The sequence below is a fragment of the Vidua macroura genome, chromosome 28 (assembly GCF_024509145.1).
Source record: "Vidua macroura isolate BioBank_ID:100142 chromosome 28, ASM2450914v1, whole genome shotgun sequence".
Taxonomy (NCBI): domain Eukaryota; kingdom Metazoa; phylum Chordata; class Aves; order Passeriformes; family Viduidae; genus Vidua; species Vidua macroura.
In genome coordinates, this window is record NC_071598.1 from 2,427,020 (window position 1) to 2,453,772 (window position 26,753).

The window sequence follows — 26,753 nt, forward strand, 5'->3', positions numbered from 1 at the left end:
TGTGATTTGGTTTGGAAATGAGTGTTTTAGTCTGGAATAGGGGTGGGTTTTATTACAACATCCCATTTCTGATGTTTTCTGATGCTGGAGTTGCTCCTGAGAAAGACTGAAAAATGATAATTGCAGAACTGATGTGCCTGAGGTGCTGGTGACCTATGTTCAGGTTTTTGGCAAAGTGGGAACGTGCAGCTCCTCCAGAAGGTGTCCCAGGCCTGTCTGGAAGGTAAAAAACCCACCTTTGTTGTCTGTTAATGATACTTCTGCATGATAAAATCTGGAAATAGATACAGGATGTCCTTTCCCAGTGTATTCCATACCCAGGGTGATTCAATCACTTCATTCCTTTTCCCAAATCCTCCCCTGCCTTTGGAGAGCCCATTCCCAAAGCTAATTCCCTCATTTTTCTCCCCGTTTTTCAGCCATCTACAACTACGAGGCCGTGCAGGACGTGGAGCTGTCCCTGCAGGTGGGGGACACTGTTCACATCCTGGAGATGTACGAAGGTAGGTGCTTACCACAGTAGGTGCGGCTCACATGGGGTTTGAAAGGAAAATAGGAACAAGTCAAGATTGTTTTTCAAATTTTAGGTCTGTATTTTCAACTTCTCTTACACCCCAAAGCACAAATTTGGTGTGTAGTGGCTGCTGTAGCCTCTTAATTTTTAAAATACTGTTAAAATGCAGAAATGCAGAGGGTTTCTCATATCTGTGCTGTTCCAGGCAGAGTTTATCAAGGAAAGGTTTCACCAGTATCTCAAGGCAGCACTAACAGAGAAGGAAACATTTAATTCTGGCTGTTCACTGCTGTTTTCACCCCACACTTCTTTGATTTGGCTCTTCTTTGGGCCAGGCCGGGCACCTGTGCTCATGGGATGAACTGATCCTGCTGGAAAATAAGAATAATAATTTTTTAAAAACCCTAGCTTTTAACCTGAGTTAGTTCTTGGTCTGAGTGGATGAGAGAAAAGGAGGGGGAAGGGCTGATTAGTTCGTCATTCATGTTGTCTTAATATCACAAACTGGCATTAAATGTTCTTAAAATGCTCCAGTTGTGGAGCTTCCATGCCCTTTTTAGGCTGTTTCTCCTAGTCCTTCACTGGGAGATTTTCCCTAATACCTTAATGTAAACCACAAGGTAAACAAAATTCTTATTTTGAAGATTTAAATGACACTGGAGTGTTTCAAATCTCCCTGTCAAATTTGACTCTTTGACAAAGATGTCAAATGGAACAGAGCCATTCAATCATTTTAAGGAATGCTGTGGTCACTGCTTCCCTTTCCAAAACTCAAAGGGAAAATAGAAATCCAATTATTTTCACAAGCAACATCGATTTGAAGGAAGATTCCGTGCCCAGGATCAGCGCTGGGAACAGGGAGCTGCTCCTTTAGCAATTTGTTCTTGGCCCATTGTTCCCTTTCCATCCTCACCCAATCCCAGCAGATTCCGTCGTGGTTTTACCCCACTGCGGGTGATCGTGGTGGGGGAGAGGGGGAAAAGGGAAATACCCTGTGGAAATCACTGATTTATGACCTGGTTCTGCAAAAAGACACAGGGAAGAGGGAGGAAAACTCCCTTAGAAAGAGGAGGCATCTTGAACTCCCCAAAATTTGGAGGATTTTACTTCTTTCTCCCTATTTTAAATTTTTTGTCATTGTTTAGCCCCTATTTCTTGTAATCAGTTCAACAGAGACATGAATAGGGAATGAGTACATAAATGGCACCTTTTTTTTTCTTTGGCCCGAAATCTCCCAGTTTGGAGCTTTGTCAGGAGAAAATTGCCTGTGAATAGTTTGGGAAAGACTTGAATGTTTTCATGTGTGGAGGGGAAAGTGATTATTCCCATATGCTGAGCCATCAGTGGGGAGCAGAAATCTGTGGCCGAGGCACCTCAGAATTCCTGCAGGGCAACAAAAATCCCTTTTCCCAGAAAGAGCAGCCAGAAATCCAGGCCAGACAGTTGTGAGTGTACAGGAGAAGATGCAGAGATGGTGACTGCTGTGGGTCTGCTCTAATTTCCCATAAATTCACCCCAAACCCTCCCCATTCCGATATTCTGCCTGCCTGGGAGGAGCTTCTTGTGTCTTCCCGAATGTATTTTTTGGGATATCAGCTCTGAGCTGTGCTCCCAGCTCTCTGTGGGTCTGTTTTTGAGGATAGATGTTCTCACAAGAGGCTTTTTCTGCTCCTTTTCATGCTAATGCTGCCTGCTCACCACTAGAGCTGATAAAAACTGGTTTTGTTCCTCTAATCACTGCTCTTATCTGGACACACAAGCCTCGACTTAGGAAAAGTTTCCATGGAACGAGGGTGGGGGCTCTGTGGGAGGAAAGGCTGGAGATGCCCTGTGGAGTCATTTTTTGAGGCTGGGAGATTCCCCATGAAGTCATTTTTTGGGGGGTTGAGACATGCCCTGTGGAGTTATTTTTTTGGGGTCTGGGACATGCCCTGTGAAATAATGAAATAGATGAATATGTGAAATAGTGAAATATGTGAAATAATTTTTGGGGGTTGGGACAAGCCCTGTGAAATCATGTTTTGGAGGTTGGGAGAAGCCCTATAAAATAATTCTTTGGGGCTGGGAGGAGCAAGCCTTGTGAAGGCATTTTTGGGGGCTGGGAGATTCCCCGGGTAGATGTTTTTTGGGGTTGGGAGATGCCCTGTGGAGTCATTTTTGGGGTCGGAAGATGCCCTATGCAGTCACTTTTTGGGTCACCTTGCCTTTCCCATAGCTGAGGGCATTCCACAGGCTGTCAGTGACATTCCTCAGGAAGCTCAGGGGAGTTCTGGGGATGTCCAGAGGCTCTGGGTCCAGCAGCCCCTGGGTGGTGTCGCTGTCACTGCCCAGCTCAGGATGCTCAGGAGCGCGTCCCACGAGTTCCCAACGTGTCCCCAGGGCTGCTGCATCCCGCTGATCCAGAGCATTCCTGCTTTTCCCGCTGTTGGCAGGCAGCAGCAGTGGGTTCCTCAGCCAGGTGGCACACGTGGGAGCTCTCTGTGCTCCGGGGTTTTGGCTCTGCAGGGATCCCAGCGGATCCACGGCATGTTCCTGCTGGGAAGGACGATCCTGGGATGTGTGCTGGGATTTGGTGTTTGCAGTAAATGTTATCTGCTCCCAGGGCTGCCAGACACAACACTGATAGAGCTGAGCTGCCCTGGGGGCTCAGGCAGAGGCAGAAAAGGGAATTTAGGGTGTGCTTTGAGGCAGCTCTTGGCTGCACAAACCTCTCCTGACATGGCTCCCAAACCCTCTGGGCAGTCCCTGCAGTCAGGTGCTGCTCCTGTGCTGCCTCACCGTGCCAGGAAACTTCCTGAAATTGGAAAATCCCTGCTGGGTTGTGCTACCACTGCAAAGGCTGGAATCACAACATATCCTGAATGTAAGGGACCCACAGGGGTCATCCAGTCCAACCCTGGCCCTGCACAGATACCCCAAAATCCCACCCAGATTGGGGCTGAGGCTCTGAACAAGCTTTGCCTCTTGTTTTCCAAGCCCCAGTTTCCAAGTCAGGCTGATGCAGCTGGGGTGGATGGTCAGTGCACCTGAGATTTGGGGGGGATCACACGGGGTTATCTGTGGGGTAACTTGGGGTGATAACACGAGGGGGGTCACACACAGGGGTGGATAACACACAGGTGATAACACAAGGGTGGATAACACAGGAGGGATCACACAAGGGGGATAACACAGGGGGTGATTGATTCATTTTTCTGACCTGCAGCTCCCCTGTGCCAGGGATTCATCAGGGGGTGATATCCCTGCAAATTCAGCTCCAGCTTGGACAAAGGGCATAGGGAAGGACGTCAGAGGAAAACCACAGGCTGAGCAGTGTGAACTGAAGGTTCCAGATATTTCCAGTACAAGCTGATGTCCATTGAGTCATTGAATGGTTTGGGTTGGAAGGGACATTAAAATCATCCTGTCACACCCCCTGCCATGGGCAGGGACATCTTCCACTATCCCAGGTTGCTCCAAGCTGGCCTTGGACCCTTCCAGGGATGGAAACACTTCCAGGGATGCTTCTGTGTGCCAGTAACAATCTGTGTAGGACACCTGAGAGCTCTCAGATCTCTTTTCTTGGATCCCTTTCCCTTTTACACAAATACAGCCAAACCCACTGCAGAGCCCAGGGTTGTTAGTTCAGGTCCCACTCTGCAGAGCAAGGTTTTATTTTCCCCTCGTGTCTCTGCCTGCAGAAGGGCACGAGCTCTTTGTGCAAGATTTCTCCTTCCCCTGAGAAGAAGACACGCAGCGCGTGCTCCTCCTGCCTGCCAAGGGTTCAGCGCTCTGCACGTGCTGCAGAATCCAGGAAAAGGAGGGAAACCTGCTGCCCCCAGCACTTTGGAGGCTGCTCCAGTGCAGAGAGTCTGTCCTTGAGCAGGGAGCTGGGAGGACACTTTGCTGTTGAGGGGAATCTCTCCCAGTCTGCAGGATTTATCATTATTATTGTTAACTGTAGGATTTCAGGGGAGCTGTGGGTGGAAGGAATGTGTGCTCACATACTGTGACCCCTGGCAGGTTCTGTTCCTGCTGACAAGAAGTTTACCTTGAATTTGTTCCTGGTTTCAGTCACCCCTGTGGAGGGTGAAGCAATGCCCTGAGAGCTGTGGGACAGGACAGGCCCCGCAGGAGGAGGAACAGGGACCTTGTGGTCCCACACGTGACCTGGCCTTGCATCACTGGGGAGAACTTGATCATCACTGGAGTGTTGTCCTTAGATTTTTCTTTTCCATACTGCATAAAATCCACTTGGTGAAGGGTAAAATTGAGGATTTGATCAATTAAAATGACCCCAACAAAACAACAACCTCAAACTTTGAGTAATTTCTTTGCAAGTCTGCTTATATTTTTGTTTTCACTCATATTTCAGTCTGAGTGTTGGAGCAGCTGAAATTTTCCATGTCATCATCAACTGCAAAACCTTTCTCCATTTTTAGCCCATCTCTGCTTGGGGAAAACACTCAAACACTTAAACAGTCTTATTTCTCTGAAGATTTAAGCAGATTTTGGGGGTTTCTTTAAGAAGAAATCGTGTAATTAATTGATCCCTTCCCACAGATTGATGTTCCTGTTAAAGTGATGGATGAAGTTATTGAAGGTGGGAGCAGAATTCCGACAGAAGTTGCACGAGGTGCTTGCAGAAACAACTTTGCACAATCAGACCCAACGTGCTTTTGTGCAATGATTGCAAAATATTTTACAGGAATGGGGGGAAGGCCAAGGGGCCCTTTGAAATAGGGGGAAGTTGTGCTGTCAAAGGGCTGAACGTGTTAAATGGGATCAAAATCCCTCCTGGTAAATTCCATGAGCTCTGTCTCCCACCCTGAGTAATTTGTGCTTTCCCTTCAATCAATGACAACTTAGATAAAAATAGAACCTAAATCTTCTCATCCCTAATCCAGGACCTCATCCATGGCTCCATGAGCAATGGATAATCTTGTTTTCCTCCTATGGAAAGAAAAGGAATTTCTTCTTTCCTCTGAACTCATTACTGGAGTATTGGAGTTTTTGAGGTGGAGGTACCTCCCCATTGCTGGAGAAAGGGCACAAAACTGCACTTCAGAAAATAAATAAATAGAAATTCAACCACATGCACATAAAAATACTCAGTAAAATACAAATTAAACCATTCTAAGCTCTACTTTATGGTTGAGGAGTGTCAGATCCATGGTTCTTTATGGAACCTTCTTAGATAAATTCAGGAATATGGGGGGGACCAACAATAAAAACACCAAAAAAAATTCAAAAACAAACCCTGAGAAACCAGCCTCCCCTCCTCTCTTCTTTTCCTGATTAGTCCCTTAAACCCCTTTGCCTTCTTGATGCTGCCACTCAGCTGGACGTAATCTCCTTGGAGGGGCTTTAATGTCCCTCCCAACCCAACCCATTGCTTGGAAATCCTGATGAAAACCCAAGTGCCAAAGAGAAGAGAAATGTTCTCTCAGACATTTGCTCCTGAGGCCTGGGCAGCACAATTATTGCTTCTGTTTTATAGTTTTTAGATCTTACCAAGGTAGGATTGATAAACAGGATTTGTGCCAGGGCAGGGAGCTCAGCTCCTACAAACAGAGGTGTCTTCCCAGGAGTGGATCCCAAATGAGAAGATCAATAAATTGGTGTTGTAGAAAGGTGGTGAGAATCACAATTTGTATTTAATTGCTGCCGACAGGAAATAATTCAATACAAATATCTGTGTTTGCTTTGCCAGGCTGGTACCGAGGATACACGCTCCGGAATAAATCCAAGAAGGTACAACCTCACTTTTGGGTGACTCCCATTTTAATTTCACACTTTGCTAGACCCCATCTGGTGCTGAAAACTCCTGTATTTCTTGTCTTAACCTCAGGCAGGACTCCTGGCCACGGTGTCCTGTCCTCAGTGACAGAAATCAATGACCTTGAGCTGAAAGTTCAGAGCCATGTGTTGGGAATTCCTCCACTGGAAGCATGAGGAATGCAGTTGGAACTTCCAGAATTACCTGTTCCCATCTCCATACAGGAGGTTATTGCTTTATCATGATGCTCTGGGACCTGTGCACATCCAGCATTAATTCTGTGTAATGGGAATATCAGAGTTTGGACTGGAAAATACTCCACAAATTACACATCCCTGGCTCTCAGCCAAGCTGCTGGAGCTTGGGCTGGAAGCTGCCTGGAAATCCAGGTTCCCCCAGGAATGCTGGCACCTCTCCTGTGGTAACATCCCCCACAGCATCTGGTTTTAGGGGTGAAGAGGAGAGAAAAGGGAACAGAAAAGGATTCCAGCATTTCCAGGAGGTTCCTCTGTAACAACAAAAATTGGGGAATTTCTGCAGGTGCTGGCGGTGGGAGCTTTTCTAGGGAGCACAGGGTAGCCTGACAGAGGACTCCAGGAATATTTCATGGCAATGACTGATAATTTTCCTGCAGGAAGATTAGGTTCAGTAGAGTAAAACAAGGAATCAGATTCTGAGTTGCCAATATGGAACCTGTTGCTCCTCCCTTTCCTTTTTTCCTGGCATGCTGGGACATTTCTTACTCCTTTCCCCTGTTTTTTGTTAAATATCTTCTTGTCACATCCTATTCCACAGTAGGATTGATTTATTTAATTTCTCTCTCTATTTTTAGGGCATTTTCCCAGAAACTTACATCCATTTAAAAGAGGCCATCGTGAAGGACCGGGGGTAGGTTGGCACTTCTTTGGCAGCAAAACCCAGGGAATTTCATTCCATTTAAACCCAAAAAGAACCAATTTAAATAGCTGTGGCTGTCACAAACAGGGTGCACCTCCTGTGCTGGACTAGCACTGCATGATTCCATTTTCCAGAGCACTGACACAGCAGAGCAGTCGGGAGCAGGGGCAGCAGGAGATGATTTGCAGAATTAAGGAAGCTCTGCTGGACAAGTCAGTAGTGGGGAGGGTCAGTCCGGCCCCATCCAGCTCCTCTGGGGACTCCTGCAAGTCATAACAGACTCCTGCTGGCAGCCAAGGGCCCAGCAGGAGCATGGATTCCTTCCTGTCTTGGAAAACACTGGAGGAAATGACTCCTCCTTGGATTCCTTGGGTCTGTGCTCGTTAAGTGAGAGCAAAACAGCGGCTGCAAAGGAAGGAACTTTATAAAACACTTTTTTTTAAACTCTTATTTTCAAGTAACTGTTACCATTGCAAGTGGGGATTCGTCCAAACTTAATTTCTGTCTCTTTATCCTGGGTTTGGAATGGATCCACTGGGAATAAGAGGAGCGAAAGGAGCTTGAAGCATTTTGCATGAAAAATGGATGATGAATGTGGATGTGTGTGTTGAGAACAGCTGAAGGGTCTTGACATCATGTGTGAGTGAATTGTGTGAAAACCAACTCCTCTGGCATTTCCATTTTTACATTTATCAAAAAAGGGTGTTTTCCAATAGGTTTTAACCCTGAGTGTGAAACCTTTCTCCAATGGTCTCCCTTCTCTCTGCAGGCAACATGAGACAGTGATTCCCAGCGAGCTGCCCCTGGGCCAGGAGCTCACGTCCACGCTGCGGGAGTGGGCAGTGATCTGGCACAAGCTGTACGTGGTGAGTTCTCAGGGGCTGCTGTGTGTCTGAGCTGAGCCTGGGCTCTGCAGGGCGCTCCGTGCCTCTGCCTGGGGCAGACTGAGGGATGAAAAGGGGGCTCAGAGTGCTCTGCTGTCAGATGTGGGGTCTGACAGAGGGAGGGTGACACTGTCTGTGACACTGCCCTGCCAGCAGGGCCTGGCACAGGTCACACTGTCACTGTGTCTGGGCTGGCTGGGAGGCACAGCTCACCTGGGAAATCCAGGCCCTGCTTTGCCTGTCCTGTGCCAGCCCTGCACGAGGGCAGGAAAACCCAGCTGGGCACAAATCTGGAGTTTGGACACAGCTCTGGGCAGGGGTGAGCTCTGCTGGGGTGGGAATGTTGTAGGAATTCCATGGACTGGCTGATCCCCACCCAGAGCGCCCCTGGGAACCAGGGACAAAGGGACAGAGTCAGGGATGTGTTGTGGGGGGCAGATGTGACTTGTCAAAAACATCATGGAATGTCCTGAGCTGGAAGGGATCACTGATCCAGCTCCTGTCCCTGCATAGACACCCCAAAATCCCGCCCTGTGCATCCCTGGAGCGCTGTCCAGCACTCCTGGAGCTCTGGCAGCCTCGGGGCCTTGCCCATTCCCTGGGGAGCCTGGGCAGTGCCAGCACCCTCTGGGGAAGAACCTTTCCCTGAGCTCCAGCCTGACCTGCCCTGGCCCAGCCCCAGCTGTTCCCTGGCTCCTGTCCCTGTCCCAGCAGCAGCTGCCCCACAGAAGGAATTCCTTGGCTGCTCCAAGGCCTCCCATGTCTGGTGGGGAAGGAGCTCTCCTGTCCTAAATCCCTGGGCACAGAGTCCCCTCAGCAGTGTCACAAGCCTGTCACTGCCAGGCTTTGGGGACTGTCCTGCAGCAGCTGCTTCTCACCCAAAGAAATGAGTCCACAGTGAGTTCCTTTATTTAAAGGCACATTAAGGAGTCAAACTTGATTTTTCTCTGAGCAGTAATGAGTTCAGTCTGCCAAAATGTGCTCCAATACTTTAATTAAGAAGAGGGAGTGAGTTTAAATGAGCTCTAATCACCCAGTGCACCCAGAGCAAGTTTTCCTACTGGAAATTTCACCAGGCCACAAATAAGTTCGTGTTTGTGTGCCACGAAACCACAAGAATTTGTTCCACCCTCTCAATTTAATGAGAAGCTCTACGTGATGGTATTACTGTGTGAAAAGAGAGTTTTGTTCCTGGCATATTTATTTCTGAATAACTTTCAGATCCCAGCCTCAGAATCTGTTTTTTTAACAAGCAGAAATCTTTCATGTTCCTGTGCTTAACCACTATAAGTCTTAAAATAGGTTTGGAAAATGTTGTGGTTTAAAATGGATTTGAGTTTATTTTATTTTCCCTGCAGTGTGTAGTAAAAGAATTTTTTAAAAAGCTAAAGGAGGAAGGAGGCATTTGAGGAGAAAAAGGAAACATGACGGGATTTTTTATTTTGGCAGCATTTAATTTCACTTCTTTAATTTCTGTGGGTTTCATTGCAGCAGTGGCTTTATCTCCACTGCAAAATAATACAAAAATAGGGAGAGTTTTTAATTGGTTTAATTAATAGGAATTAGCTGTGGAGATAACTCAGGTCAAATTGAGGTCTGCTTTGAAAATTCACACAAATTGCCTTTTCTTAGCAAGCTTTTTTATACAAGAACATGGGGGTTTTTTGTTTATGAAATATATCTCAAATATCCTTTCCATAGAGCTCAAAACTCAAGCAGCCCCCATCAGCACCTTGGTGTTCACCCAAATCAAAGGGAGGATTGTTTTCATACCTTTAAATTTGAGGGAAATGTGAGTTGTTGATATCATTCCTGTTCATTGCAGAGATGAGAATGGGAGATAATTGCAATTAGGTTCTCTTTGTGCTGTGTGGGAGCAGGGGGGTTTGTAGCTCACCATTAAGAGCTCCAGCCCCTAGTGAGCACCAGAAGGTGGCACTGGCTGAGGGGGAGATGGGACCCAAACCAACCTCCTGGGCTTTGGGATCTCACCCCAGGGAAGGCTCCTAATGCAAAACCAGGCCCTGATTTACACTTAAATTTCTCCTTTGGAGATGAATAACCTCATCACTGTCCCAGTAACTCAAATTTGTGGGACTTCCCTGTGAAAAGAGTCAGAATCCTCCCAGGAACTGCCCCACTGAGGTGGCAGAGAGAGAGTGAAGCCTGGGCTCCCTTTTCAATGGGTTAAATGTCTTCCCTGACACTTGTAAAAGCTTATTTACTTATCTGAGCACATACTGCCACAAACAGGGTGGGTTTCCACATATCCATGTTTAATTACAGCCGTGGAGCTTGGAGGTGCAGGAGCAAGGTGTGGGGATGGGACTGATTTTATGAGGGTGGAACCAGTAAAGGGCATGGGAAGTGTTTTCATTAATTAGAGATGATAACTGAAGGAATGGCAGGAGGGGACTCCTCACCAGGCAGGGTTTTTTTCAGTGTCCTTGTTCAGTTATGGTCCTTTAACATAATTCCTCTGTCCCTTTTATACAAAGCCTCCATCAGAGCAGTCTGGAAGTGCTGGAAATCACCAGAGGTCTATTTTTAGTGGGTGAGGTTTTTCTGAAATAATGTCCTAGGGAAAGGTGAAGCCCTTAAAGACACTTAAAGATCTTAAAGGCACTTAAACCTTGGCAGTGCCAAGTGCTGCAGAATTTACTGATCTTGTGTGTCACAAAGTGCCAGGTATTTTTAGTTAAATAAAACTTGTGTGGCTCTGCAGCTGCACACATTTCAGAAGGGCTGCTGAGCTAAGGTTTCCAGGTTTTTCTTGATTAAAATTGCTCTTTTTTTTTTTGCCTCAGAACAACAAAACCACACAGTTCAGGCATGTCCAGCAGCTCACCTACAGCCTGATAGAGTGGAGATCCCAAATCCTCTCCGGGACCCTGCCCAAGGATGAACTGGCTGAGCTCAAGAAAAAAGTCACTGCCAAGATTGACTATGGCAACAGGTGAGCTCCAAACTCCACCTGGAGGGCAGAGGAGGCTCCCAAACCCCAGGGAGGGCTCTTAATGCAAAACCAGGCACTGAATTAGGCTGAAATTAGGTGAAATGACAGCTTTGAGTCCCTGTGACAACATGGCCACCTGGCAGGTGGACATGGAGCATTGGTTCTTGATGTGCCACAGATCTCTGTGCCTTGGCAGGAATTCTCCTCTCTTAATTCTGCACAAATCCTGGCACGGGGTGGCCTTTCCCTTGGAGCACAGTGTGTGCCTGGGTTTGGATGCTGGTGGGGAAATGCTCTGCTTTATCAGCAGCTGAGGGGCAGGATTCCATAGACAGGGCAGGATTCCCCAGCCCTCAGTGGTTTGCAGTCTCCAGGTCTCATTTGTCTGCCTGCCAGCTGTGATTCAGGTCCAGCAAGTGAATTAAGAAGCTTATGGCAAAGAGTAACAATCAGCTGCAATCTGTGAGCTTGGTAGATACTCATCCACCTTTGAAACAAAGCCATTTAAGCAGGAATAAGGGAGGTGTCACCTTAGGATTGAGTTACCTGAATAATTCCTTCCCCCTTTAATGGGAAAATGGGAGGGAGGAGTTTTTTGAGGCAGGAAAACCAGCAGTGAGTGAGGCTATTCCAAGGATTGGGCACTGGCAGCCTGGGCAGTGATTTGATCTTTGCTTCTCCCACATTCTGGCTCTTTTTTTTTTTGTCTCCTGGGGCTGTTCAGGATCCTGGGTCTGGACCTGGTTGTCCGAGATGACAATGGGAACATCCTGGACCCAGATGAGACCAGCACAATCTCCCTCTTCAAGGCCCATGAAACTGCATCCAAAAGGATTGACGAGAGGATCCAGGAGGAGAAGGTACCTCTGGTGTCCCTGGTTTGCCCTCTTCAGTCACTGTGCCCGCTGTGTTTTTATATTCCTCTTAATGTTGTGCTCCTTTGGCAGCAGAACTAAATTCTCCTGTGTTTGTTTGTCATGGAAATATAAAATTTAATGGAAATATGGAATTCTTTGCAGTCCCTGCAGCAGAGTTTGGACCTCCGGGGACAGCCAATATTCAACTCCACGCACACCTACAGCCTCTACGTGAACTTCAAGAACTTTGTCTGCAACATTGGGGAAGATGCAGAGCTGCTGATGAGCCTCTATGACCCTGACCTCTCCAAATTCATCAGGTAGGGGCTTTTTTTGGAAATTCTTAAGCAATGTGGTCATCAGGGTGATCATTCATAGAAGTCAGCAGGTTGGAAAGGGAAATCCAGCAGATGTTTTCCAGTTCTGTTGGTTGCTGCCCCAGTGGGGGAAAATTAATTCCAATTACTTTGGAATGAATTTCAGAGAGATAGGAAGTCCAGGCGCTCTCCCTCCTAAAGCTGGGTATTGCTTTGATCCCACATTGACTTTTTATATTCTTAATTTTCCCTGCTGTGGCTGCAAGCCTTGGTTAAGCATTTTATTAATTGTTTCCTGGTAAATCATGGATTTAAATGATGTTTGCTGTCCAGTCAGTGCCAGTTCACATCTGAAAAGCTGGGGAGGGTATGAGGAGCTTTATCAGGGAGGCAGTTCTGTGTCAGGAACACTCTGTGTCCATCACTGCAGTTATCAGGTGTGGCCATGCAGTGGGAATTGTCCAGGGAAGCAGTTGCCAGGGCTCACCCCATCTGCCTCCATAAGTGAGTCACTTCAGAGGCATTTTGGGATAAAAGATTGGTCAAATATTCCTAAAAGATCAAAGTGCTGTTGGGCTTTTGCCAGGAAATGAAGATGTCATTTGTCATTTGTTAAAATTTACTTTTTCTCCCTTTCTTTGCAGTGAAAATTACCTGGTTCGCTGGGGCAGCAATGGGATGCCTAAAGAAATTGAGAAACTGAACAACCTCCAAGCAGTGTTTACTGTAAGTTCAGAGAATCCCAGAACAGGTTGGGTTGGGAGGGACCTGAATACCACCCAGTGCCCCCCCTGCCATGGCAGGGACACCTCCCACTGTCCCAGGCTGCTCCAGCCTGGCCTGGGACACTTACAGGGATCCAGGGGCAGCCACAGCTGCTCTGGGAATTCCAGCCCAGTGCCCCCAACCCTGCCAGGGAAGGATTTCTCCCCAGTATCCCGTCTGTCCCTGCCCTCTGCCAGTGGGAAGCCATTCCCAGTGTCCTGGCACTATAAATATCTCCATCCCCCTCGTGGTCTCCCTCCAGATCCAGAAGGCCACAATTTTTACCTGTGTGGAACCCAACAAAACCCGTCCCTCCCACTCTCCTTCTGTCTTCTTTTCCACTCAGAAAGGACATTGATGGAGCGTGATGTGAACTCTCTTTTTAGGACTTGAGCAGCTCTGACCTGATCAGGCCCAGGATCAGCCTGGTGTGCCAGATCGTGCGGGTGGGGCACATGGAGCTGAAGGATGGCAAGAAGCACACCTGCGGGCTCCGCAGGCCCTTCGGCGTGGCAGGTGGGCACTGCCCCCCTGGGGACACCAGCACGGCCCACTAAACCCGTGGGGGGACTGGGAACTGCGTGCTGGAAGTGCCAGCACAGCCTGGCAGCTGCCAGGGCCAGCATCTCTGCCCCACAGCAGATAAACTGTCCCCATGAGACCTTTCATGAAGGTGGTAGCTGGAGAGCAAACACTGTCACTGCTCACTTTGGTCACCTCCCGCAAAGATAACAGCTGCCAGGCTGCAGCAGACTTACCAGGGCCTTATCAGAGTGGGATTTGCTCCTCAGGACTCGTGGGATACAGCTGGAGGTTTTAAAGAAGCCTAGGTGAACCAATTCTTATTTTATTCCTGGGATTTCTTGTGAAGGGGATTGCTTGAAATCCTCGCTGGAAATCAATTTCCAAAGAGCATTTGAATATGAGTGGAATTTCTTTGCCTTGAAGTGCCCCAGTCACCCCTGGTTTTTCTCAGAGAGTGTATTTTGTAAGAGTATTTTATCAGAGTGTATTCAGTATATTCACATGACTGCTGTGGGTACTGACATGCACATCAATGTAAATGTGCTTTTAAAAGATAAAATGAGAGTGATACCCTCCATTGCTGGCACAGAATCCCAGATTTCTTGGGGTTGGAAATAACTTTAAATCCCGTCCAGTTCCACCCCTGCCGTGGCCAGGACCCCTTCCACTGTCCCAGGTCATTCAGAGCCCTTGTTTTGAGTGACACTGGCCCAAAATAACCCTTTGTTGTTTCCATTCTGAGAGGGAAAAGCTCTCTCTGGGTTCTTGGCAGTTCTGAGGGATGCTCTGGTGTCGTTGCAGTGATGGACATCACTGACATCATCCACGGGAAGGTGGACGACGAGGAAAAGCAGCATTTTATCCCCTTCCAGCAGTGAGTACTGGGCTCCAGAGCTCACCCCACCTCTGGCCAAAGCAGGCGTGCTCTGGGGAAGGACAGACCTGTCTGGGAGCCTGGCAGAGCCCCAGGGGCTCAACAGAGAGATCAGCTGGTAGCAGCAGTCAGCTCTTTGCAGGGAGAGGTTTCTGTCAGCCCTCAGGAGCCTTTGTTCCCCTTGGTTTTCATGGCTCTGTGAGAGACTCAACTGCTTGGGGACTTGGGCAGTGCAGCTGGAATTTCTGTGGGGTGAGGAAGAGGAGCACAGAGCAAAATAATGTTGTGGGGCTGGGGGGATGTGACTTACAAAATTTTTAGGGGGTTGAAAGGCAGGATTTTCACAGAGGCTGAGCAGAGACACAGCTTTTTGTGTGGGACCCTCTGTGCCCCTCCCTGCCCATGTTTCCTGGTCAGGGTCAGTCATAGGGAAGGGGTTTCTCCCTCTTCCTGGGGAAGAAATTCCAGCCCCAATGAGTTCTGCATTTCTGCCCTGAGAGTTAGACTTGTGTGTTTGTTCTGCCTGCTCTGATTGCTCACTTTTTTGGCACGTTAGAGTAATGAAAATGGAGCTTGTTTGGGTAGACCCAGCCTTGTTGTTACAGCCCTAAATAGAGCAAAGCATTGGCTGCAGCCATTTGTTATTACAGGGTATTTTCAGGGGAGATTTGGGTTTGTTCTCCTGCCCTTTCAGGGCCTGGAAGGATGTCTTTCCTTTTGCAGAATAGCATTAGTCTGCTACTTTTTTTTTTTTTTTTTTTTTTTTTTTTTGTGGGTTTGATTGGTTATTTTTTATTTGTTTACGGGGTTTTGTTTTGTTTGTTTGTTTTTAGTTGTTTTGATTCAGGGTTTGTTTGGGGTTGTTTTTTTTTTAACTTGTTTGTTTGATTCGTTTTTTGTTTTGTTGGTTTGGGATTTTTTCCCATCTTTCTTCTGCTCCAGTGAGGCTGAGTTCAGACCCCCAGCTGGACACCAGGATGGGCAGCCTGTGGAACCCTTGTTTCTCCCTCATTATTGATGGTGTGGGTACAGGAGTGAAGTCAGGGTCAAGATCCAAACCTCACTAGTCCTGTTTGTGACTAGGGACGGGTTCATCACTTAGGTGTTGTCACAGCAGTCATTAATTTATATTCATTTATATTCATTTATATTTGTTTACCAATAGTTAATCTGCATAGGGACAGCTCTGAAGCAAACCTGAAGTCAGGGCTTAAATCCCAAGGTCACTGTTACTTACCTTAGGCCTGAGGGATAGACTGTGGTGCATTTCCTAGTGTGAAGATTTAAATGGATTTTGTGCAGGTGAAGGAATGAAATCCCCATGGAATCCTTAAAAAATCCCACATTTATTTGGAAAACAGCCGGCTCTTGGCCAGGCCTCTCCTTGTATGTGGTTGGTGTCAGTCTGTCCCAATTCCTGATCCCGTTTTTGTGGTCCTCCTGCCCAGGATTGCCATGGAAACCTACATCAGGCAGCGGCAGCTGATCATGTCCCCCCTGATCACCTCCCACGTCATCGGCGAGAACGAGCCCCTCACCTCTGTCTTCAACAAAGTCATCGCTGCCAAGGAGGTCAACCACAAGGGCCAAGGTGCAGCCTGGGGGAAACCTGACCTGGGGGAGGTTCCTGGGGGTGGTGAAAGTCTAGGGATCAAGGTTTAGTGGAGTTTGATCCCTTCCCCGAGCCCAATCCGTGGTCTTTGCCATGGTTCTCACTTTGTCCCTTCCACCCCATCACACACAGAGCTAAAATCCAGATAAAACCAGACAAACTTGCATGAGGACAGCTCCTCACTTGCTTGCTAGTCATATGTTGAAGGTCAATATTTTTTAACACCTTTAAAATAAAAGTGTTTTATGGGGCGTGAAATATTTGTAAGTGGACATGGCTGTGTGTCCCAAATACTTTGGGGTTAAATCACATTATTCCAGATTTCTCTGGTCTTCCTTGGCTCAAAGACAATTAAGATTCATCTCTGAAGGTTTGCAGTTTGCTTCAGAGAATCTTCTTGCCCAGAAAAATCTTACTCAGATTCAGGGACATAGAGGACTGGGCAAGAGAGAACCAGATGGGGACACGGAATTGTCATGAAAACACAGATTTTTTGGAAGCACAGGCTTAAATTTCAGGGGTTGGTACCTTTTTATTTTCAGTAAACAAGTGTCATCTCCCTTTTCTTAGGACTCTGGGTCTCCCTGAAGCTGCTCCCTGGGGATCTGGCTCAGGTTCAGAAGGATTTTTCCCACCTTATAGACAGATCCACTGCAGTGGCTCGAAAAATGGGGTTCCCTGAGATCATCCTTCCTGGTAGGTTCCATGTGATTTTGCATTTCATGGAGTGAAAGAGCCACCTGAAATTCTAGAATTTCTGTCACAAAAAGATTTATTAAAAAAAAAAGTTTTATTTTTATCTGAAAACTTTTTATTTTTCTTGAAATGTCCAGGCTATTTTCTTATTTTTTTGTCACAAGAAGTTGAAAACATGAGTTTGCTTTTTTATGGCAAAATGATGCTTAATGGAGCTTTTGGAAGAAAATCTCTCTTTAGTCAAAGGAATTTTTGTTGCATGTGGCTTTGACCCACCCATTCAGAGTGGGTTTAACCCTAGAGAGCTCATTAAATTAAAAAAGAACAAAACAAAACGTAAGGACAGAGGTTTGTAGAAAGGAAAATGGTTCATTTAGAAGATTTTGTGTAATTTGAGATGGAGATGAAAATGATGCGATGGTGGGTGTTGTTAATTAAAGGCTGGGAGGAAAATAAGGATAAAGTGGTACCCAAGGGTGTTAAATTTTAACCTGTCACACTGGGAATGAGAAACCAGCTCATTAAACTCTGGGAATTGCAGGTGACGTCCGGAACGACATCTACGTCACCCTGATCCAGGGGGAGTTTGACAAAGGCAAGAAGAAAACCCCCAAGAACGTCGAGGTCACCATGTCTGTGCACGATGAGGACGGGAACCTGCAGGAGGTAGGATGGCTTCTGACACCCTCTGAAGATCTACCTCCCAAAATACTCCGTATTCACCTTTTCCCCCCATCCCTGTGTTTTGTCCAAAGAAAGCCATCCACCCCGGGGCTGGCTACGAGGGAGTCTCGGAGTACAAGTCTGTGGTTTATTACCAGGTCAAGCAGCCCTGCTGGTACGAGACTGTCAAGGTATGGCTCTGTCACTCACTGCGTGTCACCGCTGGTCAGGAGCGGGAGTGAGGCGTCACACAGACTCTGGGTCTCTTCAGAAGGCTGATCTGAGTTTATTAGAGACCCATTATTTTATAGACTGTTCTGATACAGGTGCACCTGATTGGTCGTTTAATCAACACCCCTCACACCACTGGCTAATTAAGAAGACACCCTTTGGTAAACATCTTATGAGAAAACAACAGTTCAAAACACCAGCTGCAGGATTGTTTTAATTCTTTCTCTCAGCTTCTCACAGCTTTTCCCAGAACAATGCCTGGGAAGGTGATCTGTTTCTCTCTCTCTGACTAAACTGTCACATCCACAGGTCCCCCTTTTTGTTTAAAGGAGGAGGCAGCATTTGTAATGCCCTGCAGAAAGAGCAAGCACAGCTCAAGAGGTCTCTTTAGCTATGTGCTGGTTGTTAATCAGAACCTCAATCAGATGCTGATTCAGAATGGTCATGGAGATTTCCAGCATATACCATAGAATTCTTTACAAGCAAGCCTTGTTGTTGTTCTTATAAAAAACCCTTACTAATCCTAAGGCAGTAACACTCATCCTTAGTCTGCTCAACTAGTCAACAACACTTCCAGAAACATCAGCAACTGCATTCTTCCTCTTGTGCAAACCAGAACTGATGTAAAACCAGCAGCTGCATCAGCAGAATGTGCTGGAGAGCGGCTGGGGACAGGGAAAATGTGTTTTCATCCTGTTCTCCCATGCAGGTGGCCATTGCCATAGAAGAAGTCAGTCGCTGCCACCTGAGGTTCACGTTCCGTCACCGCTCGTCCCAGGAATGTGAGTATCAGGAAGGGACACCTGCAGGACTCCCTCTGAGTGTAGAACTTGAATTTCTGTATATTCACAATGTTACGGATTTTCTTCTTGCCCAGTTTACTTATTCCCAGTTTTGTGGCAAGCAAAAAACCAAAACTCACTCAAATTTTTTGCACCCAAAGTTAGGTGCTGGCTTTGTCCTGAAACTGAAATTTGATAAGGAGCAGCAGTTTATCCCCCCGAAAGACAATTATCAATGTTTGTTAATTGCTTTGGCTTCATAGTGTTGGGTGTTGCTTTTAATATATTCCCCAAAATTCACTGCAAGGCCTGGTGGGCTTCTAATGATCTTCCTATAAGAGGATTTCTAATTAAGCAAATGAAAGGCTAATGAGAGAGTTAGAGCCAGAAGTTCCATCAGATCACTTCAGAGCCCTGAAATGAGATCAATAATGTGAGGCTCAGCCATTGAAAGGCTTTCAAAGGCACCTGGTTCTGAAGGCAGTGACATCCTTCCATAGCCAAAGCTCACAAACTAAAATCCCAACCAAAAATATCTATAGAATTCTATATCGGAGGATCACTGAATTGTTAATGTTAGAAAAGACCTGGAAGATTAAGGAGTCCAACCATTAATCTGTCCATCTATCAGCACAAAACCACTAAAATTGTGTGTGGGAGATGCTCTAGGAGGATGTGTTTGTGTAGCTGCAGTTGCCTATGAGGTTAGAGGGCTGCATTTTGGGTTGTGTGGGCATGAATAAAACAATTGCTAATGAAGATTTCTCCTGTTTTGCAGCCAGGGATAGATCTGAGAGAGCTTTTGGCATGGGCTTTGTGAAGCTGATGAATGCAGATGGAACGACGCTGCAGGATGGCAAACACAATTTGATTATTTACAAGGTAACCTGGGCATTTCCAGCCTTGTCCATGTTAAACTCATCAAAACGCTCTCCTGGCTGATTTTCCAAGCAGTAGAAAGCTACACAATGTGTGTGTGGGGTGGGAAATACTCCTAAACTCTGTGGCTCAGTTCATGTGCAGTATGAACAACTTATCCCTGAAATTCAGAACTCAAGCAATGACAGAAATGAAAAAGCGTTTCAAACCCATTCTGGCTGTCACTGTGGGACATGACCCTTCTCCCTGCTGTGTCCAACCAACAGGGTGACAACAAGAAAATGGAAGATGCCAAGAGTTATTTGACTCTTCCTTGCACCAAAACAGAGATGGAGGAGAAGGAGGCTCCCTCAGGGAAAAACCTGCACCCTCTGGCCAGCTTCACCCCCACGAAGGACAGCACAAAGGACAGCTTCCAGATTGCCACTGTCATCTGCTCCACCAAACTCACCCAGAATGGTAGGGGCTCTGAAATACAGAGGGCATTTTCTTCAGGCAGGTTTCTGTGTGTGGCCAGAGAGCTTCAGCTTTCGTTTTGCTGCTCATGTGTCAGTGGCAGCCCTGTCCCATCAAGCTGCCAGAACAAACTCCCAGAATGTTTGTGCAGCCCCTAGAAACCCTTTCACACAAATATTCGATTCAGACTGCCAGTGTTAAACCCAACAAGTTTGTTGACACATGTGGAAATGTCACCTGTCAGTGACAGTGTCTGTGTTTTATCGGAATTTTAAATATTTAAGGTTAATTGCCTTCTTTCCTCTGCCTGTTAAGAGAGCAGCAGTTAGGACTGAGCTCTCCAATGTGATGATGTGCATTAACTCTGCTGTGCTGCTGAACGGGTCAAAATGAAGAGCAGTATGTGACTGAGTCCAGCCTGTGCTCGTAAATGATGGGAGACTTCCAGCAGCAGTTCTGGAAGGCTCCTGCACTGAGTTGTGCACTTCAGTAAAATTACTGGCTTGAGATACCTGCTCTTGAGTCCTTAAAAAAACCTGCAAAATGGTCTCCAAATGTGTTATCAGATGGCAGCCAGGTTTCCATTTATAGCAGAGCTTTGCTGTTTTGCCAAGACAAAAGAAGCACCTCAAGGTAACATTCTGTGCCTCAGGGTGACTGTTCTTTGTGCACTGACTCTAAAAATAGCCCCCAGCCTTGCTGTGGGCTGCTCTGCAGCCCTTCAGTCAGCTGGGAGCTGGAATTGCTGATTGCTGCTTTGTGTCCTTGCAGTTGACCTGCTGGGTTTGCTGAACTGGCGCTCCAATGCCCACAACATCGCCCACAACCTCAGGAAGCTGATGGAGGTGGAAGGAGGAGAAATCGTGAAGGTATTCCCAGGGATCTGAGCCTCCTTGGTGCACACACTCTCGTGTGTCAGCCTGGTGTTCGACCCAAAAGGTGTCTGGGTAGGCTGGGAGGGCAGCTCTGAGTGCTGAGGAATGGGAGAATTGTCAAATCATGGGATGGTTGGGCTTGGAAGAGACCTTAAAATCAGATTTTTCACCCCCTGCCATGGGCAGGGGCACCTTCCACTGTCCCAGCTTGCTCCAGCCTTGGACACTTGGACACCAGGGATGGGGTAGCCACAGCTTCTCTGGGAACCTGTGCTCCACCTCTCATTAGTGGAATTCACCAGAATTAGAGAAGTTGAATATTACAGGGATCAGGGAGAGAGCAGTGACTTTATTTTCCCCTGTTTCCCTATGAAATAAGAGACACATCCAAAGCCTAACTTTTCATTTTCAACTCCTTTGTGAATGAGGAGGGGCTTGCTGTGAATCTGGGAGCAGAGACAGCCCGGAGATCTCATAGAATACTGTGGGGAGAGGACCTGATATGGAGGGAATTCCCACAGCAAATGGCCTGCTGAAGGATTTAGGAGGAAGGATCTTACCTGAAGAGGGGTTCAAGAGTGAATGTGCTGGGATTTTGCAGGGTGGTGGTTTTATGGAGCAGCTGAACATGAGGTTAATGTGTCACTGTGTCGCTGCAGACAGGCTGGGTGCAGTGTCCTGCCTCGGGACAGGGCGGGCTGGTTTGGAGAGGTCAGGACTTTTATCCTGTGGGATGGAAAGGCAATAGAACAGCAAAGTGGAGCCATTTAGAGCTGAGAAGATCTTCCTTACTATGGAGGTGATCATGGCAATCATGTGCATGAACACAGGGCTGGGATCCCTTTTTAGATGTTTTCTCGTGGACAGGTTTTACAGTTCAGCCAGGCTGGAGGGGGAGGAATGATCCAGCTCATGCTCCTGTGCAGGATGCCAGAAGCAGTTGCCTTTCCCCACTCTTTTACTGTTCCTTTTCCCCTCTAGTTTTTGCCAGACACCCTCGATGCACTTTTCAACATCATGATGGAAATGTCAGAAAATGAAACCTATGATTTCCTGGTGTTTGATGCTCTGGTGAGTGAATCTTCTATGGCTGCAGAGTTTGTTTTCAGCCACATTTCCAGTTGTTCCTGGTGATTCCAATGAGCAGTTGGTATTTTCCTCTAGAAATAAATGGTATTTAAACACTTCTTGAGGTTTTTTTTCAGATGCCAGGACTGAAATGCTCATCAGGTTTTTAGTAGCCACAGTGAAAAGAGTAATAAGTTGCACACACACAGTATTTAGTGACTGTTATAACATGAATAACACCCTCTGTAGCATTAATGCTGTTGATAAAACAAAAATTACAACCCAGCAAAATAAATTGAATTAGAGACAGTTGTATTCGAGTTAGTGTGCAGCTCTGTGCATCTGTTTCCTTCTGGATTTTTGGCAGGTATTTATTATTTCTTTGATTGGAGACATCAAGTTCCAGCATTTCAACGCTGTGCTTGAGACTTACATTTACAAACACTTCAGTGCAACCCTGGCCTATGTGTGAGTATTGGTCCCAAACCTTGGGTGGCACCCAGCAGTGTCACTGAGGGCTTTGGGGATGAGATCAGCTCTTGGTGATGTATTTGATTAGGTCATTTTTGATTATGTTAATGTGATAAAGGCAGCAGAGTGCAGAGTTCCATCCCTTCTCTGCATTCAGGAGAAAAAGAATCCTTCTTATTGCTCTTTTTACCCTCTAAAAAATTCTGTTGTGAGATTTTTTCTGTCAAAACAGACAGAAAGACACTTCTGTCACGGATCTTGGCTTTCCAGCCCCTTGATCAAGCACCCCTCAGGCAATGGTCATCACCCTTGTGGTAACAGGAGTGAAAAGTTCAAACTGAGGCCAATAGGGAGGGCAAAACCAGAAACCAAACTGCTTTTCCTCTCTAAAAATCTCCTCTTTAATTTTTACTGATCTGCGTGAATGTTTCACCCTAAAGGAAACACAGTTTGAAGTCCTCTTCTCCTGGAATGCCTCCTTCCCTGCCCTGCCACGCAGTCACTGCTTCCACGTGGTTTCCTTTTCTCCTCCTGCTCCACACGTGGGAATTCTCACAGGGAGAGGCCTCAGTCCCTTCCCCTAGGAGTGGGGTTTGCATCTTCCTGGACAGCTCCTTTTAGGGCAGAGGAAAAGCAGAGCAAGAGGGTGGAATCTGTAGACTTTTAGCCCAGGTTTGAGAAGGAAATGGGCTGTGAGGAGGAACCCTGTGGTGTTTATGTGCCTGCAGTTCCTCTCTGGGGTGAGGAAGCTGGACCTGCACAGGAACTGAGCCGAGCCTGTATTGGTTCCCCTTTTTGTTTTATTTCCAAAGGAAACTCACCAAAGTCCTGAACTGCTACGTGGGGAATGCTGAGGACTCCAGCAAGACAGAGCTGCTCTTTGCAGCCCTGAAGGCCCTGAAATACCTGTTCAGATTCATCGTGCAGTCGCGGGTGTTGTACCTGAGGTGGGTCCAGCCCTTCCATCCCTGGGCCTCCTCTGGGAAACCCACTGGAGTTCCTTCCAGTAAATATCACTAAAGCAGATATTCTTCACCAAATCCTCTATCACTGACTGATTAAGAGGATCTTTCTGCCCTTTGTCTGTGGCTGGAACAAATGAGTTGAGCAAAAATTAAAATAACAGATTAGAAGGGAGAAAAACCTTTTAGTCCCCCCTAATGTCAATGAGCAGCACATGGTAGAGCTGAAAAGGAACCCAGTATTTATTTTATAAAGTAAAACATGGAATTTCCTCCTCATTTTCAGAAACTTTAAGGAACCCACAGATAGATATTTTAATCATTAGGTGAGGTGGGAGATGACACATTCTCCAGTTGGGGTAAAATCAAAGTGGTTTAATTGCAGCTTCAAAAACATCCTTCCAGAGACTCACAGTGAGGGTTTGAAACCCTTTATTCATGTCCATTCTGGATTTTTTTTCCTGTTTAATACTTGGAACCCAAGCAGAATTTGCTGCAGTGGCAGCCTGAAAAGTGCGGTTTTCCCCCTATAACAGATTCCAGCAGGAAATGACTGCAAAATCTCCAATTCCATTTTTACCCCCATGTCTTTGTCTAAGGAGATGGCATTAGGATGTTGTTCCACAGCATGAAATCCTATTTCAGCTGCTGGATTTCCACGTGTAACTGGCCCTGTTTCTTGCAGTGTTTATGGGAAGAGTGAGGATGGGAATGAATTCAATGATGCAATTCGCCAACTGTTCCTCTCCTTCAATGTCCTCATGGACCGGCCCCTGGAGGAGGCTGTCAAGATCAAAGTGAGCATCATTGCCAGGGAAAAGTAAAAATCTTTAATTACATCAACTGGTGCAGTTGGGAAGGGGCTGGGCGAGAAAAAGGAATGAGAGAATTATCCATGAATCTCTCTCCTGCACCTTTCCCACTGTGCACTGTGGATCTGGAGTGGCTGGAGGCTCTTTGGGTGCATAAATTTGATTTTAAACCAGTTCCTTGCAATTGTCCCTATATTTGCTTTTGACAAAAACTGGATTTCTCATGTGCATTTCATGTCCTTGGTTTCTTTCTTCTTTCAGGGGGCAGCTTTAAAATATTTGCCAAGCATCATAAATGATGTCAAACTGGTATTTGACCCCGTTGAGCTCAGGTAACTGTATTAAGTTTGTTTGTCCTCTAAACCCAGCTTATCTGGTGGGAAGAGTTTTGGAAACTTGGCTAAAACCAGCCACTCTGTTTGTGATCTGATGGTGCAGATCATGTGCATGAACTCAAGGAAGTGCTTGCAGGGCTTTAAAGGAAGTCAGTGAAGTTCAGAGGATTCTCTGCATCCCAGTTTTTCATTCTGGGAGTGTCCAAGCCCAGGTTGGATGGGCTTGGAGTGACCTGGAGTAGTGGAAGGTGTCCCTGCCCATGGCAGGGGTGGAACTGGGTGATTTTAGGGTCCCTTGCTACACAAATCATTCCAGGATTCTGGGATCCTTACAGGCACCTTGAGATTTTACTGAAAAGCAAAATCTGAGGGCAGTGAAGTGTTGAAATCTCATGCAAGTTTCCACCAGTTCTTGGTGAATGCTTTTGAAAAGCGTGGCAAAGGCCGAGCCTTGGCTGGGAGCCTAAAAGTTGTGTTTATCCAGGAAATTCTCAGCCCTGTGGATTCCTGGTTGTGGTGCTCAGAGCTTTGCCCAGAGCTGCCCAGCCCTGTCTCCTTGTCCTGACACAAGTGATTTGCTGGGAAGCAGCAGACAGGCAGCAAATGTCCGTGGAATTGAATTAAATCTCGGGTTGGAGTGAGTCATCACTCTGATGGAAGGGGCGTCTGGAAGGAGGCTGTGCCTCTGCTGCCGTGGATGTTCCAAGTTTCACCTGCGGGCTGCTGAGTCTCTTCAAATGAGTCTTTCCAAACTCTTGCTTTCCCTGGGTGTGACAGCCAGTGTGATTAAGCTGTGTGGCACTAGAGGGCACAGAGCACTGCCTGTTTATGGGATGTAGCTGGTGTGTCCTGGAATAAAAGCGCCATTTAAAGAGGTTTAAGCCTGCAGTTCCTGAACACTGTTCGGTTTTACTTTCACAGAATTCACAGAATGACTAGGTTGGAAGAGACCTTAAAGATCATTGAGTCCAACCCATGCCCTAACACCTCAACAGGACTTCAAGTTCTGTGCTAAGTTTCTTAAAAATCAGTCAGGGCTCTGTAGTGATTTGCCTGTTGGATGGAATTCCTAGAGGAGCTGTGGCTGTCCCATCCCTCGAAGTGGCCAAGGCCAGGTTGGAGCATCCTGGGACAGTGGGAGGTGTCTCTGCCCATGGCAGGGGCTGGAGTTGGTGAGCTTTAAGTCCCTCCCAGCGCAGCCCATTCTGGGATGTTGTGATTCCGTGTGTGGCCCAGGTGCGGGGCAGTGTCTCTGTGGGATGGATGGGCTGATGCTGGGTGGGAATGCTGACCCTCTGCTCCCTCTGTGTTGCACACAGTGTCCTCTTCAGCAAGTTCATCCAGAGCATCCCTGACAACCAGCTGGTCCGGCAGAAGCTGAACTGCCTGACCAAGATCGTGGAGAGTGACCTGTTCAAGCAGGCTGGTGAGTGGCACTTGGAAGGCTCTGGGTTCTGTCAGGGGCCACCCACCCTTCAAAACGAGTTCCCCTGTCAGTCATCAGGGGCAATCCACCATTAAATCCAGCTCCAGAAGCATTCCTTGCCACGGAAGAACTGAGTTTTTTTGCTGTTCAGTCTTTATACAATGCCCAGTATGTGGGATCCTGATCCAGGGTGGTGATTCAGAAGGAGGGAGAAGCTGTTTGGTGGAATATACAGAATTTATAAATGAAAGGGCGGGGTTAGATGGGATATTGGGAAGGAATTCCTCCCTGTGAGGGTGGGCAGGGCCTGAGATGGAATTCCCAGTGAGCTGTGGCTGCCCCTGGATCCCAGGAAGTGCCCAAGCCCAGGCTGGTACACCCTGGAACAGTGGGAGGTGTCCCTGCCCATGGCAGGGGTGGGATGAGATGATCTTTTTGGTCCCTTCAACCCAACCCATTCGGCGATTCCATTATTCAAATTACAGGTCATTTATGACTCTCTCCAGTCCATTTGTTGTAACTCCAGTGGCTTTAAGCAAGTTCTGGTGCCCCAGATGGAATCAGGAGCAGGACACTCCTGTGAGGTGCCCATACCCAGGGCATGCTGAGGCTCTGCTCTGTCCCTGTGTCACTTTGCAGAGTGCAGAGATGCCCTCCTGCCCCTGCTCATCGATCAGCTGAGTGGGCAGCTGGATGACAACTCCAGCAAGCCCGACCACGAGGCCAGCTCCCAGCTCCTGAGCAGTGTCCTGGAGGTCCTGGACCGCAAAGATGTGGTGAGCACGAGCTCTCAGGGCTGCCAATTCAGCTCAGTTCTTCTTTTGAGAAGTTACAGTAAAGAAACATCCTCAACTTATGCTTTAATGAATCACAATTGTGATATTTATAGAAATTGTGATGCCTTGCTGTGCAGGTCTTCATAGGAGCTCTGTCTGAAAAGGAGCCAGGAAAGGTTGAATTAGTTGTTATCACTACTAGAAGCATTTACTTCCTTTTCTAGGGACCAAAATGTCATCTCAGCTGCTTTGGTGGCTTGTTCAGTAATTTGGAGCAAGTCAAAGAAGTATTATATGGTGTAAAAATAAGGAGGTTGCTCGTTCTCTCTATTATGGAATAGGGACAACTATCACTGTTCAGC

The 26,753-nt window shown here is 47.0% G+C and overlaps 1 protein-coding gene across 4 annotated transcripts in view; it reads left to right on the forward strand.

The window, feature by feature from the left end:
* Positions 1–437: 437 nt before the first annotated feature.
* Positions 438–26,753, forward strand: part of DOCK5 (dedicator of cytokinesis 5) — a 60,414-nt gene continuing 34,098 nt past the window's right edge. For all 4 annotated transcript variants that reach the window (XM_054000632.1, XM_054000628.1, XM_054000630.1 and 1 more), the window contains exons 1-25: positions 438–503; positions 6,207–6,247; positions 7,105–7,160; positions 7,939–8,035; positions 10,861–11,009; positions 11,734–11,869; positions 12,029–12,186; positions 12,828–12,909; positions 13,335–13,464; positions 14,275–14,347; positions 15,796–15,938; positions 16,530–16,655; positions 17,197–17,321; positions 17,411–17,509; positions 18,259–18,331; positions 19,110–19,213; positions 19,477–19,669; positions 20,438–20,535; positions 21,523–21,612; positions 21,977–22,077; positions 22,893–23,027; positions 23,728–23,839; positions 24,116–24,186; positions 25,509–25,615; positions 26,255–26,391. In XM_054000632.1, the coding sequence (XP_053856607.1) occupies positions 494–503; positions 6,207–6,247; positions 7,105–7,160; positions 7,939–8,035; positions 10,861–11,009; positions 11,734–11,869; positions 12,029–12,186; positions 12,828–12,909; positions 13,335–13,464; positions 14,275–14,347; positions 15,796–15,938; positions 16,530–16,655; positions 17,197–17,321; positions 17,411–17,509; positions 18,259–18,331; positions 19,110–19,213; positions 19,477–19,669; positions 20,438–20,535; positions 21,523–21,612; positions 21,977–22,077; positions 22,893–23,027; positions 23,728–23,839; positions 24,116–24,186; positions 25,509–25,615; positions 26,255–26,391 (2,646 nt within the window). In that variant the 5' untranslated portion in view covers positions 438–493. The remainder of the gene's footprint in view (positions 504–6,206; positions 6,248–7,104; positions 7,161–7,938; positions 8,036–10,860; positions 11,010–11,733; positions 11,870–12,028; positions 12,187–12,827; positions 12,910–13,334; positions 13,465–14,274; positions 14,348–15,795; positions 15,939–16,529; positions 16,656–17,196; positions 17,322–17,410; positions 17,510–18,258; positions 18,332–19,109; positions 19,214–19,476; positions 19,670–20,437; positions 20,536–21,522; positions 21,613–21,976; positions 22,078–22,892; positions 23,028–23,727; positions 23,840–24,115; positions 24,187–25,508; positions 25,616–26,254; positions 26,392–26,753) is intronic.